General features: G+C 33.7%; 1 protein-coding gene across 1 annotated transcript in view; it reads left to right on the forward strand.

Moving 5' to 3' along the window:
* The first annotated feature begins 1,973 nt into the window (after positions 1–1,973).
* The window catches only part of LOC123554245 (arylsulfatase J-like), a 220,468-nt gene continuing 206,021 nt past the window's right edge, over positions 1,974–16,420 (forward strand). The window contains exons 1-2 of the mRNA XM_045344239.2: positions 1,974–2,131; positions 13,453–13,783. Coding sequence (XP_045200174.2) covers positions 2,127–2,131; positions 13,453–13,783 — 336 coding nt within the window. The 5' untranslated portion in view covers positions 1,974–2,126. The remainder of the gene's footprint in view (positions 2,132–13,452; positions 13,784–16,420) is intronic.

The raw sequence follows: 16,420 nt of genomic DNA on the forward strand, positions 1-16,420 counted from the left end.
TTCACGGGAATTACGACATAGACTTGAAATGTGACTATCTCGATTTCCACGGGAATCACGATATAGCCGGGACATCAGACTACTTTGGCGCGGATATGAATTTGACAATTTAAGGCCCGTTATAGTGGTTTTATGGATAAAAACATAAATTACCGAAGTTTAGAAAATATAAACTTTCTTATTACTGAACCGAATTTGATAAAATTTACAAGGAAATTTATGTTATGAAATACAGAAAAAACATGAGAGGTATTTTATGTGTAAAATCTGACATTTACATCAATAACTAAAAATGTACAAATAGATGATGCAATACCTGCATTTAAACTACAGATATATTGAGGTCCATATGTCCATTTGTGACACTAACCAGAATCATAATTGATTGAATACATCAAAGCAGGGACAACTACAGTCTAATTAACATGAATCTGCATGTAGATATAGGGGCTGTAGATTAAGGAAAATGATTTTGTGTTTTATTGCAGATATTAATCTACCCTCTGACATAAGTAAAAACATCTTGGGAGGTATATTGAATAAATTGTATTTAATTCATTCACAAACATGTTTTGAAGATATCGTGAACAAAATTAAATGTATTTGAATTTCCAATCTCTTCCCTCTGTTTTTTTTATCAAGAATTCAAACAATGCATAAATAGAATTAAATTGACATTATTTTGATATATACGTTTTCTATATATTTCAAATTTAACTTTTATTTATACTTACTGGGATATTTTACAATTAGTGAAAATTATTTTTTTCTCTCTGTCTTACTCACCAAGTCATAAACGCAAAACACTGCTTATTGAACTCTTGGGGAAGCCGGTCAAAGGTAACAATACATCAGTTACATAGTTGCAATGACTGCTAATGAGATGGTGATTATTAGCAGGGATGAAAGCTGCCCGATTCAGAATCGCATTTGTCCAGTCGTTAGAGACAGAGGCAAGGGATATTGTATGTGTTTTAGAAAGTTCTATTAGAGAGGATTCATTTCATGGCAAAGTGCATTATATTTAATGACTTTAACGACTAGTGACAGTCTACCCAGAACCTGAAAACGTGTTTTTTGAGTCTATAGGTCAAAGATCACAAGGACCTGTGTATTGGAAACTATTTCTGCACGTAAACTTAAGAATCACTTCACCTAGAGCCTTCAAACTCATTAATATGATTAAACTATGACTCCTATAGTTTTTGGGTCAGTAGGTCAAAGGTGACAGTGGCAAGAAACTTGAAAACGGTTTCACTTAATAATCACTTGACCCGGTACCTTCAAATTTTAAAGCATGATTGGCCTAAAGATGTACATGACCCGTGTCTCTTGCGTCACTAGGACAAATGTTAATGCCACAGTGGCCGGAATCTTGAAAATGGATTCTGCCCAATAACCTAAGAGCCACTCAACCCAGAACCTTCAAACAGGAAAGCCGGTTTGGGCTTATCGGGTAGATGACTCCTGTTGTATTTTGAGTCATTAGGTCAAAGGTCGCAGTCACAGGGGCGTGAGCATTGAAAACGGTTTCAATCCAATAAGATATGAATCACTTGAACCACAACCTTAAAACATGATAGCATGATTAGACTTATAAAGTTGATGACCTCTACAGTTTTAGTAGGTCAAAGGTAAAGATAAATATAACCATGGGACTGAAAATGGGCCAACCCGTCATGGAGAGAATACATGCTTTACTAAAAGCTCTTGTTGATGATCTTTATGGATAGAAGTGTCGGCGAATACATGTTTTATTTGGTTATGCGTCATACCGATACATTTTTGTTATATTGCGACTTTCTAGCTTTTCCTGGTGTAGGAAATCCGATGTACTCCTCCAGATGAGCTCCTTGGTAGAACAATCAACCGTTCCCAATCCAGCTTAATTGCTTCCTCGCATTAAGAATTTTGCACCCCGAACAAATAATATATTAAATTATTATTCGTCAATGTTGCAACATCAATGTTACATTCAGCTTGCGTATTTGATAGCGTCGCTTTTCTGTACAGTTAAATGATATTAGCCGATAATTCGGAAACACCACGAAAGAATATTTATATGCTGGAAAAATATCGGCACGATTAATAACTTCAGTGGTTTTAGGGATACATAGGTCTTTGAAATGGGGTAAGTGTTTTGCATCATCTAGAAGGCTAAAATATTACCATAAATATTTGTAAACGTAATTACTTTATGGGCTTACAAGAACTTTCAAGAAAGAAAGTAGAAATTTGATTAACTAAATGTTAAATTTAATTAACGTTTTCTCAAATAATGTAAAATTTCAGTGTGTCATTAAAGATCAAAAAGTGTCTGTTAAATTTTTAACGACATTTGTATCTAAAAAAAATAATGTCTTATTATATTTTTTTTTTAGAAATATTTCTTCATTTACTAATCGCCCAACTGATATTTTTGGCGTTATCTTTCATAATTCTAGTTGTAAATTTATCTAATTCCTCGTTTATTTAGACAGATATTTTGTTGAAAATCATATTAAAACTTCAACAAAATCTCATTTTGCAAATACATGTACATAGTTTCATATATTTTAAGACACACAATACACGTACAAATTGTACTAACACAAAACGAGCATATATAACTTTATAATGATAAAGAGGTGCGGAATCTGACTTTTTACTGATGTGTGGTTAAATATCAAAAAAATAGACTTATTTCTGCAAAGATCTCTAAAGATCCAAAATCATGAAATTAATTTGCTTTTGACAAAAATGCTTGCCTTATAACGAAACTTGACTCGTTTATTTACGTTTTGTTTTACTTTTAAAATTTGGGTTGATGCCGTGCGTGCGTGTGTGTTTTTGTTCTTTAACATCTTTTTCAACAACTTTTCAGTCATACAAACGACGGTGTCTACTTGTAGCTGTGAGCACAATGCCCAACTTTATAGTGCTGCCTCACTGGAATATCACGCCGTAGACACGTGACATGATACTCCCCCACCCCCCATCTCCCACCCAGTCACATTATCCTGACACCGGGCTGACCAGTCCTAGCACTACCCTCACTACCCTCTAATGCTGAGCGCCAAGCGAGGAAGCTACTAGTAACATTTTTACGTCTTTGGTATGACGCGGCCGGAGATCGAACCCACGACCTCCCGCGTTCGGAGCGGACGCTGTACCACTAGGCTACCGAGGCGGTTGAGTTGATGGTTGATGCCATAGATTCTTTAAATTTGGCTGAAATTTTCACGTGATATTTGACATATTTTCCTACTTATATGAGCAATTTCAAAAATATACAATAAGTAGTATTATTGATATTGATAAATATATCGAGCTGACGTTACACGTTTTGATAAGTGTATACCTATCTATAACATGAAGAAGATCTTGATAACTTGATAGGAAGATCACGTTTACCATAATATTGGCCTTTTTAAGATTGAATGTCGTACTTACGGCTAAATGATCTTTAAAGATATATAGTTTGACAATTTTATGGCTGTTTATCATGTTGGCAGTTTCTTGTTAAATGGTTTACTAACTGAATGCAGTAAGTCGTAAAGATCATTTTTATTGTGCAATCACTTCACAAGAACAATACATTGCGGCATGTCAATTTAATATGATTTAAATATTTATATTTTGATCAGTTGATTGCAACTAGTTACTTTATTAGAAAACTTTCTTTAATGAAGATCAAACATATTGCCAGCTTTTTTCTACATTACTGTAAATGTTTGCAATAAAGGCAACAGCAGTGAAACGTATTGGAGTTTTCACTTTACTGGAAATAATAATACAGCTGTTTCATTCAAAGTTCGAAGGCTTGGTGCAAAACTATTGTAAGTCTATATAAATAAAGAACAAGATACAATAGTTTTGCACCAAGCCCTCGAGTTTTCCTTTTCATTTCCTTCTTTATTCCTGGGCGACAGCTGCTTGCATTAAAATATAATCCATTACTAAAGGTACTTATGGAGTTGTTCTACTCACCTCAGGTTCAGGGTCCGCGCAGGCCTCCATATATTTGATTGAAGTATCGATGCATTTTGGAAAAAGGTCATTTGAATTGCTTCAGATTAAACGTAAATCAATCCAAATTATCTTCAAAAGTGTGTAACTCAAGGTTCATCACGCTTGTACACATATTTAATTAATTATTGTGTATCATTTTACTAAGAAATGGAGTGATCTTTTACTCTGCCTGTTTATTTACTAAATGAATTTCATTAAACCTAAATCATTTGTTCCTCAAAGGTCTATGTTTTAATCAATCATGTCCATTTTCTTTCTGAATATTTCATGTTGAGGTTTCGACATATTTTCTCTTTATCTAATCCTCTCTACTTTAAAGGTTTCAACTTTTTTTTATTCCTGTTCATCTACAACATTTCGTGATTTAAGCTAAATTTATCAAGAATTTCAGGGTGAAGTATTAATGAACGCTCTCTATTTTAATCTTTCTGTTAGGACAATATATATGGATCAAGTTTAAAACAAATATTTAATACATCACTTAAGACATGATTAATAACTCTGTTACAAACAAGTGAAGAAGTTCGCCGCTTTTGCTAGGAGTTTCATGCTCTTTTTATATTTGTAGTTTTAATCATAATTCTTCATAAAAATGTAACGGTTTTAAGATGTTGAACAACCGTGAAATCATGAAATATAAAATCCTAAAGTTTACTATTTTAAATAGCCATTGCTTCTGTGCCGTCTAAACAGCTGATCGCATGTATTGACATTCTGCCGTTTGACGTCATAGGCCACTACTGTCAAAAATTGTCAATATAAGAAGGAGAATTTAGAATGTGATCTGGAACTCCATGCAGAGATTTTGAAAACTTCTGTATAGAAAGAAATAAACATAAATTATCCTTTTTTAAAATGAATACCATTTGAATCAATGCAGCTGCTTCTAATTTGCAAGAATAACGTTTTCCTTACCGCAGTGATTCTCTCATGTTTTCAAAGAGCTGTCGCAATTTTACGAATTTGCCCACATTGTAATGACGTCATAAATATGCAAATCACTAGGGTCAAACGTGCGGTTTCCCACGAGTTTCTTTGAAATTGTGGGGGGAAATGCCTGTTGCAGAACATTAAACCTTGATTTTATTTTTAAAGATAATCAGAAAATAGTGATGAATGTTTTAATCTGTTGTGTTACCCTCCGGATGTGGTAAAAGTGACTGCTCTTGATTCTTGATTGACCATAAATCAAAATGCCAAAGCCATATGCTCGTAAAGACAATCAGACACTAAACAGGTTTATTGTTTAAGATACGCATCTTATTACCAGAATCGTCTTTATAAACAAATGAGGGAAGCATGTAATGGTTTCTTTTTTTCATAATACACTAAGGTGCTAGTTAAAACAAATTTATCTGAGCTCGATTGTGATAAAAGCTTAAAGTTTATTTGATCGACTCTCGAGTCCGCTTCCTGAAAAAGCAAGTGTACTAGTGTCATATGAGAAGATGTGGTCGTGACCTCGGTGTGGCTTAAACCTACAAACTTCATGTTGAGCGACCGACACATCAGCCACTAGATCAGCGCTCACCTTACGAAGGTGTTGACATCAAGTTGTTTTCCATCATGATTTTTATTAACATGATAAGGGCAGAAGCAAGCGCTGTGCACACAAACGTTCTAACCATCGACCCTTCCAGATCAATGTCTAAAGTTAAAAATATTATATAAATTATTAACGAAGTAAATATAGAAATTGAAATAACTCACCCTTACCCATTTATATCAAAAACATAAAATTTGTTTCACCATTTACTTGTCTTAAAGACAGTCAGATACGGTCTTCAGGCTCGGTTCAAGGGTCCAAAGGGGCTCGTGCCCACCTCCTCGTTGGCTGAGAAGTGGCCTATACTCATTATATTACCTCAAAATGCACCAAAGGCCAACGTTTCATGCGTGTATTTCAAAACTTCAAGAGGGAGAACCCCTGATTTCCCTATAATGCGGGGTGTGCCCCACCAGTAAACGCACCGGAAACCACCATTTCATACCTGTATTCTGTATTAAGAAAATATCCAGGGGAAAGACTCCCTACCCCTCACCCCGTTATATGGGCAGATGTCCCCTAAAATACCTACCGGCTCTGAAGCGCTATGCGCCTTGTGCGCCTTGACGGTGACGTCTTTGTTCTAGACTGGTGCCTCACCCCACCCCCACCCCCCACCCCAACCCAACCCTACAGTCAAATACTTCTCGATACGGGCCTTGGCATGGTCGACAAATAGAGTTTCAAGCTCAACAGATGAAAAGAAAACATATTTGGTCATATTTTAATATACAGTGGTGCCAGGGAAGAATCGACTGTTTATCCAGGACATCTGGCTATTTTCTGAAAACTTGTCTTAGACATTGCTTCCAATCGTTAGAAATTTCAGTGAACTTCCTAAAACGTGCTGTTGCAAAGTGGACACGCCCTTTTAATTATTGCAATACGCTTGTTTGTCAATCAAAGGTACAGGTCGGTATGTCGGCAGTGCATTTCTTTTCTCGAAAGAGTAAATAGTGGTGAAAACGTTTCTGCAGAAAGATTCTCGTTTAAATAACGCCATTTTAGAAACGTGAGTTTTGGCAAACATTAAAACTTGTTGTGACATGTATAATGTATATAAAGACAAATATTTTTAGAAATAATATTTACACATACCAAAGGCGTATTTAATTATCAATTTATGTTATGGCATTGTGTTTACGACACAGGAACGGTAATTTAAAGCATATTCGTCTGAAAGAAGCTGATTTACATTGTTTTTAAAAACTTCATCCAATAAGAGTAAAATTAAAACACATGTTTCATGTGTTAACATCTGCAGAATGTCTCACGGACTAGGACATAAACAATCCCTCGGAAAATTACAAAGGATATATATGAGATGATCAGAATAAACATGCGCTATCTCTATGGAAATTTTCCTTCTCTTATAGTCATACTTGTATGCTAAACTTTTTAAACTAGGACAGGGAAATCACATACATTCAAAATCAAATAAGCAGGTGGTCAGTAACGAAGGGGTTGCATGGAAGACACGTGCAGATTTGCCGCCGAAATTTTGAGGTAACCAGTTACTAAAATGTTATTTAGAATTACATGTCTCTCCCCATCCTATTAGCAAGACCATGTTGATCGTTTGTTTGTTTTGGGTTAATGCCGTTTTTCAAAAGTATTTCAGTTATGTAACGGCGGGCAGTTAACCTAACCAGCGTTCCCGGATTCTGTCTCCAGTACATGATGTGACAGGAAAGGCCGTACCGGCGACAGTAACCATCAGAACAAATCAACACCCTTTACAATATTTACAAATTTATTTACATAAGATGATTATTAACAATAGATGATATGAAAAAAAAAATCTGTTTATAAGAAAGAAAAAAAAAACCAAAGTTCCATTCCTATGTGACGTGGCACAGTTCTTTAATTTAATTGCGAACTTTAAGTAGCACAAACAATATATAAACGTATCTCTAAATCAAGTCCCTTTAAACCGTGAATACGTTGATTCCGTTTAGGCTACCTATGGTGGTAGGTGATTGCATCCCTGAGCTGACTTCAGAGAATAACAAAAATCATCGTCTTTGCGGTTTACGGCACAACCATGGGACGAAAGCTCTGCACTGGGAAAATCACATCCAGGCGAGTGAAGACAAGTGAACCTCGGAAATTGTACTTCCGGGTTATGACGTCACAAGGTAAAATCGTCTGGCGGAAGAAGCTAAAATATATAACATATGGTAAGCACCATAGCAAAACAAATAAGTCAGGGCATAAAACTGCTCCTTTGGGTACACCATATCTCCGTAGGCTCCCATAAATAATACGTGCTACTTATAAAAAATATATGTGCTACTAAGTTCATACGTCACGTGATTAAAATACGTCACTTATTACTTCCATTATTACAAAAAGTACTTACTTAAGACTAAAGTTAAAGTATGAAAAAGATATGAAAAGTTTATGATGAAAAATATAGTAATGGAAATGATAAAATGCAGCTATTATTTACAACTACAAATTAACAAAATTCAATGTAAATCATACGTTATACCATAGTTGGCATCCATATAATATCTAGTGCCATACAACAAAACGGACATTGTATGTATATGCAATAGACTGGCACACAATTTCATATTACAATAATATATTACATACATGGTACTAGACTTGCCATATAGATTTATACATAACAATACAATGCAGTAATGGCGTTCCATAACAACGAAATGTTTGACATATGTTTTTGAAACAGAGTACTTTACAATATCATGTTACAAGTTTCAGTACAAATTTTACATCTTATATAAACGAAACATTTTAGATTCCTCTTTCGAAATAAGTTACAAAAGTCTGAAAAATTTCATAAATTATCCTGACATACCGAAACTAGCCAAAATCATTTGCCGAAAAGTAAATGTTACAAAATTCTGTAGACTGAACAGACATTTACCAAATAAAAATCGTAATGCAAAAATCATACAAAAACCTATTAACAAATAAATTTCTTACCTCGATCGCGCATAAATTTCTAGCAAGAAAAAATAATCAGACATAGATTCGTCTATAATGTCGGAAGGTGGTGTGCGCAAGGCATATCTAGTCCAGTCTATTTAAAGTGTAATGTCCCGCCAAATACTAAATTTCATAGGATTCACGGCCTATGCGTGAACTCTTGACTATTTCTATTTTCACGGGATTCACGATATAGCCGGGAAATCTGACTACTTTGGCGCGGATTGAAATTGACAATTTGAGGCCCGTTATAGTGGTTTTGGGGATAAAAACATAAATTACTGAAGTTTATGAAATATCAACTTTCTTATTACTGAACCGAATTTAATGAAATTTACATGGAAATTTAAGTTATGAAATACAGAAAAACATGAGAGGTATTTTATGCGTGAAATCTGACATTTACCTCAATAATTAAAAAATTGACGAACAGATGATGCAATACCTGCATTTACACTACAGATAAAATAAGGCCCGTATGTCAATTTGTGACACATGATCTCCGCTGGTAATCCGCATATAATTGCCAATTTCCCCACATGAATCAGAGGTGGAGATGGATGACGAATGATTTCAGACACAATGTCTTTTATCAAATCGTCACGGAAAACAGATCCGTAGATCTGCGTTCTCCCTATTGAGCTAAGCGGGCGGGCTAAGACCATGTTGAAGACACATTTTATACTTGTGTGGAAATAGTGCACGGTTCCTTGCCTCAAAGACGCAGAACTTTGAGGGAAAGTGAGCGTCCGAGCGTGCGGTTGGGGTAGTCGTTACTATCACTGACTAAAGTGACTTCTGTTCAACATAAAAAGAGGTTCAGCTGTACAGTATTTTTTTCTTTATTGTTTCATTCTTACTAACCAAGACATTTATTCAACGTCCTAGATCTACAAGAAATTATACATCAATGTTTACTTGTCCTATAATTTTCATATTTTCATTATTTAAAAGGTATTTACTCATAATTTATTATACTATACGCATATGTGTAATATTACGAGTTGAAAATTAAGTTATGTCATGATAAGGCATAAAAGAAAATTTTTGTTCCGGTATTCCGATCTACACCCGACCCTAAATGCTTCTATGGACTTGTAGTTTTTTTTTTTTTTCAACTTTTTAACAAAAAGTTGCACAACTTCACTTTTTATGCTCTAAACATGGTCAGTGATGTTAAAAATCAACTTAAGTACTGATACTAATGCTCTAGAGGCATAAACCCATTATAATTTATATGTATTCATTTTTTGACACAAAAAAAATTTCCGAAAAGTCTCCCTTCAAAAAAAAATCAAAAAAAAAAAAAAAAAAAAGAAATCCGACCAACCTACCTTAATTTTTTAGCATGTTACCGGAAACAAGGAAACAAATAATTTTTTTAGGGCAAATTATAAAATACAATATCTTTATCAAGATAGAAAGTGAATTATTACTGCTTCTTCGAAACGGAATGGCCTCCCTTCTTATAAAAGTAAGTTGTAATACATTTATAGACAACTACGTAACATGTCTAATTGTCAATGTTAAAAATAAACTGTCCGTAGAAAGAGCCCTGACACTCTATTGAAGACGTAAAACTTTCGTTATTTAAAGATACCAGAATGCGCCTCATGTAAATTTGTATGAAGCTCTCGGACTTCTTACGTCATTTGTCTCAAACGTCACCTGTTTCTGAGAAGTGAAACAGTAACAACAAGGACGCGAGCATAGAGAATAATCACATTATATTTATTTATTAAAACTGTTGGAAAAAGTGATTGCTAAAGGAACTGAAAATAATTCAATTAGGATATTATACACAGGTTATCTTTGAACCATGCTTTTGGAAATGATGTTGAATTCAATGAAGTCAGACTTATGATGTTGAGGAGACAGATAATTAAAATGAAATTTGTTTGTGAATTGTAAATTTTGGAGGGATTACAACATTAAAAGATTCACAGTGAGTCAGTTTACCTTTTAAAAAGTCATATATATTTTTTTCGGCGAACGCCGTCTAAATTCGTTTTCGTTACCTATGCCACGTGACTTCAGTTTGCAAATATAACTACTTGATAACGCATTATAGATAGTTTATCAAAATGGAAGATTTATGCAACACTCTGCCTGATTGGACGAGAGTGTCAATTTCTTTCACTCTGTTGATTGTGCTACGCTGAGTGAAATTAGACAAAGCGTTTATCCTAAACGACACTGTTCACAGTTTTAAAGCTAACTTTGGCTCAGTATATTTAGCAAGAATATTGATATATCTCAAAATGATAAGTAAGTTTAATAAATATGATAAAAACCTGTTCAAATACCAACATATATCAAATTAAAGAAAGAGCTGAATACGGTCTGCGTATCACATGAATAAGGGTGTGATAAGAGTCTTTTATGTAGAGAAGTGCTTTTTAAAAGATTTTCTTTGTTTCTTGTTTTGTGACTTATTCAGATTGCATATTAAAATGAGTACTTGTTTGCTTTGATATATTTGTTATAAATTATTTAACTAATTTATTATATATGAATATGTTTCTTTAGTATGGTATGCAAAAATTGAACTCAGTTGAAATCTGTTTTATTATATATATGCTATATAATGACTGAATCTCACCCCTTTGCTTCAAAAATTTATCTTTAATGGCATGCCTGGTGACATGCCGGTGGTCTATACTCTACATAGCTTAAATGCTATACTGTGCCCTAACGGACGGATGGACCCTTATTAAACACTAATAACTGAACTGAACTACACTGAAATGAAGGTACGCTTCATACAGTTTATCTATGTGATATGACTACGGTCAAACTTTGCTTATGAAACAAAAATATTGAAATAATTACAATTGTATGTTTTGCTTTACCTTCACTTTTTTATAGGTGTGACGTCATTGTCCAAAGATTCATGAATAGCGAATATGCATTTGTTAAAGCGGGATCAGTTGGCCTATTTTAGAAATAAATAAAAATAATAAATAAAAAATCCTTTAATTGATTTTTTCTCATGTATTCTAATCAAACTTGATTTGAAGCATCTTTATTAGGCCCGCAGCCAACTTTGTTCAGCTGGGACATTTGACCCCTTTCAGGGGCTGCTAGAGCTAAAACTAGAAATGCCTTTATACAACGTCTCATGAACAGCTTGGTGGATCTTTGTCATACTTGGTCTGGAGCATCATTATAAGGTCCTCTTCCAAATTTATTTATATAGGAACTTGGGTCCTATTAGGAACCACTATAGCTAAAAGTAGATATGCCTTTCTTCGCATTAACCGCTAAAATGTAATGGATTTTTATCAAACTCGATGTGTAACAATATCGTAAGGTCTCCTGCTATTTTGTTACAAATGGGGATAGGGACCAATTTAGCTAAAAATATAAACACGTTTAATGACCACTTCTCATGAACCGCTTCATGAATCTTCATCAAACTACTGCTGTAATTATTCGTCTAAGGATAAACGAAACAAAATTGCAACCCTACGAAACCTTTGCGAAAAATTAAAAGAGAACCATTTAAATTGTTAAAGTGCGGTGTTTAGTTTTGCAATTTGAAAAATGTTAGATGAAAAATTCATAAACTTCTTTCCTTATTACAATTCGCCGACCATCATTTTTAAAGATATTTCTTGTTTTAAATAACTTCTGTTTATTCAGAACACGACAATTTTCAGTACAATCGCAACTAACAAAATTAGTTTCACGTGGAATTGACCTACCTAATTTGCATATTTCCAATGATGCCTTGTGGTCAAATTCAACATGGCGTCCCGCATGGATTTACATGCGCGATTGATACGGAAAAACATAACTAAAAGTATTCATCCGAACATTCCCGAAAGTGTCAATTTCATAGAAGTGTAGCAAAAGTGTCAATCATTGCGAAATAACAAATTTTAGGCAAACTGCGTATGTTGTTCATACATAAGCTGAAACCTCATATTGCATATTTTTTAATGGAACGGAATAGAGCTCTGACTGAGGCCTAATAGGGGTAGCCGAATTCAGAGCTCTATGTATAGATCTATATTTTAAACATCACGATTTTACATATAACTTTTAAATTTAAAGATGTTTTGAAGTCGTGCAGTGTCAATTTTACTTTCGACTGGCAAACCTGGTCATGTCTAAATCTGTGAAAACAGTAATATTTAAGCTCCATATATCTAGAGGTCACCTATACGGCTATAAAAAAGTAAGTCAATTAAAATATTGACAAAGCTACATTAATTACAATTGTGACTTTATGAATTTTACTAACCTGACTCCTCACCTCGTTCTCGTGTCAGGAAAAATGATATCCTTTCCGAAGCGCCAACACACTAAACGTACTAGCCTTTGAAGGTCGTTTCACGCTTCCGTAGAATCAACATTTATTAACTCGAAAAACATTTTGAAAAAATTTCTGAAATGCCTAGGTCTGTTGCTCTCGAATATGAGGAAATATCTGACTTCGGGGCATATACTGGCATTTTAGACAAAATCAAAAAGGACCTTTTCAACAATTCGAGTTACAAAACTCTCCAAATACCCTTGCCCCGTTACGGACCACTGTGAAATTTGTGTTTTTCACCAAGTGAAAATCGTTTTTCCTAGATGAAAAGGTGACATGTTATGCTAAAGCCCAGGTGTTTGTTTTTTCAAATCGGAAGAAAGTGCTGACAATTAACCCCCATTAGCAAATTAGCAAAACATAATCCAAACGCATACATTTATACGTGATGACCCCTGCGCGTGAACCCTGACTATAGACCAATGCAAACCCGACTTTCGTTTTCAAGTTTAGCCTGTCTGTTTTTATTTTCTTTACTTCCGGGAAAAGTTGAAGGTCATCTGACGTCATTTTGTGTGTTGTTAAAAACATATGTATGCCCTGCGAGATTGTATGCATGTAAATATGTGTCGGCGCTTCTAATGATATGTACCAGTATACATACTTAATTTTTCAGGATCCTAAAATATAAAGAACTTTTCGTCCTTTCGTTGACGATTCTTTGCCTGTGGGCCATGCTTGCAATTTACTCCGACAACTGGAACTCCAAAGATTTTGTGCCTTATCCTAGGGAATACAATCGACAAATGGTTGCCAATATTAGAAGACCGCATGTTATTTTGATCGTTGCAGACGATTTGGGATATAATGATGTTGGCTATCACGGATCTGAAATAAAAACTCCGAATATTGATCAGTTGGCCCTTTCTGGGGTTAGGCTAGAGAACTACTATGTACAACCCGTATGTACTCCTACAAGAGGTCAGCTTCTTACAGGCAGATATCAGGTAAAAAACAGAAAATTCTGAGAACAATTCAACATCACTTATTTTGTAGTCTACTTTACTTGAAAATTTATACTGTATTTTTGTCTATTTTGATTTTGATTTGCGTGTCTCTATTTTTTTTAATGCGTACATCATCAAACAAGATAGAATACTGTCGTCATTAAGTTATGACCTCTCGCACAATTATTTACTTATCAGGATTTAGATAGGGGAAAATATGTAAGAGGAAACATTTACATAAAAATAAATATACAGACGTGCGTGCGTGCGTGCGTGCGTGCGTGCGTGTATTTATTTTTATGTGTTTATTAGGAGTTCAGAATATCGTGTCTGGCTTTGAATTATGTAATGCATGGTGAGATAATATAAAATAACTCAGATCATATTATCACCATATCGAAACAGTTGCTTAACCAAGACCAACATCTCAAATATAACAATATAATTAGAGTTACATATAGCCCATTTTTCTATAAACTATAGCAATAACATTTGTTCGTGTCCAGAACTCTGTGATGCATGGTAAGATTTCACAAAACATTGAATCAAATAACCACCATAACAATACAATGCGGTGCGTGCAAAACATAATCAGCTAAAATGTCAATGATGTATGATTATTTTTCTTGACAGGTAGGTAACTGTTTTTATTTCAAGGAATATTTAACTTGCCTTAAAGAAAGATTTGAAAACGATATGTCATATGCAAGATTTAGGCACGTACACTGAATGTCAACGTCACATTTTGTGTCCAAGTATTTTACATTTTTTAAAGTACCCGTGTCGTGCATGAAGCAATAACTGAAATAGCTAAGTGCAAATGACCATAATAACTACATATAGATCACACTTTTTCTTTGCAAAAAAATTGCTTGGAATCTATGTTCTAAAGGCACATTTTTAGTTTAAGTTATACAATGACCTAATTTATTTTTGGAAAAAAAGTAACAATTACTAAACAATGTCTATTCAAACATTAAGAAAACATGGCTACATATAAATAGTAATTTTTACCAGATTAAGATATTACTTACACAGTTTGACTTTTATTACGTGTCATGAAATTATAACTGCAGATCTGCATGCCAACTTTAAATATTTAGTTAAAGTAAATATATTTGGAAAGACTTCTTTTAACATTTTAAGTAATCCTGTCTAATGTTTGTTATGTATGTATTGTCTTCCTAAAGGGTGTAAAATAATCTTCAAAATCGGTTAAGAAATAGAGTTATGAGCCTTTGAATACGTCATCAAAATGACAGCAATTTTGTTTCGAAAGCAACGTAAAAATAAATCGACAATTTAGAGCAAGTTCCTATATCAATTTGGAATGTAATTTTGCAGTTTTGCAATATATTTATGTACGTTTCCAACAAGAATGAAACACATTACATGAGTATATATTTTTATCTTAATTTCAAAAACTATTGAAAATAATTTATTTGAAAATACCGTATATTTTTGATGATATTTTAATTTTAAAATTCGTTTAGTATTATGAATTTCATACATTGCTTGCTTCAATATAGCTACGTGTTCTTTCTCTTTTAATATCTAATGATAAAAAAATTTAATGAAGCATAGGCATAGTATATACAAACACTTTTATTGGCGAATAAATGGACCAAATATAGTTTACCTTAAGGTAGTTCTGCACGTTTGAATCAAATTTTTTTCTTCAATGTAGAATTTGATTAAACCATGATTTTTCAAAAGTTCAAAGTATTCTTAGAACATTCAGCAAATAAAAACGATAGGGTCGTATGCATGATTGTTTTTACTTTTTTACTAGATCGACCTGAACATTTTGAAGTTTTGGAGTCTATGGGAAAATCTCATCTTTCATAACGTTATCGCGTATAGAAATTTTTCTACAATGTAGAACTTAATGAATCGTCTCACAGTTGTAAATAAACATATGGTCTAAAATGTGGTAAATAAAATGTATAGGTCCATTTGCTTATTTTTGAGATATTTGACCATGATTAAAATAAACCGCACTTTTCAAGCTAATTTTAAGACATTATTTTGAATAGTTTAACATGTCAGATGTTTTAATATCATATTTTAACTTAAGAAAGATAATAAGAGTGACATTGTAATAAATTTATGCACGGGTTGCCATTAATTCATAAAATGATTTTCAATTCCGTACGCCGAATCCAGGCTTTATTCTACGTTTTCTGGATAAATGACGTTACGGCATCACTTCCGGTTTATCAAACGTGCAGAACTACCTTTAATGTTTAAGAAAACTTACTACTAGGCATAGGGGTGACTTTATTGAGCTACAGAGCAGATAAAAATGTCCAGATAACATTAGATTTAAGTACATAAATAAATTACTCTTTTTATATCGTTGTGTTTCATATTGCCGTAATGCCTGTTCTCTAACGTGACGTCACTGAAATATTTGCACTTTTTTTCCGCATGCAACGTTTTGCTGAAAATCTATTCTCCAAAATGTCGCCATCATGTAACTTTTTAGTTTAATGTTTTCACTCTTGAAACATATAATGTCTACATTGTAGGAACTGCTTTCTGTACTCAAAAATGTCTTTTTTATAGACAAATTGGATAAAAAAAATCGAAATAGCAACCAACTTTTAATAGGGTTTAATAGAAACTGCATGAGAA

This window comes from Mercenaria mercenaria, chromosome 7 (genome assembly GCF_021730395.1).
Source record: "Mercenaria mercenaria strain notata chromosome 7, MADL_Memer_1, whole genome shotgun sequence".
NCBI lineage: Eukaryota > Metazoa > Mollusca > Bivalvia > Venerida > Veneridae > Mercenaria > Mercenaria mercenaria.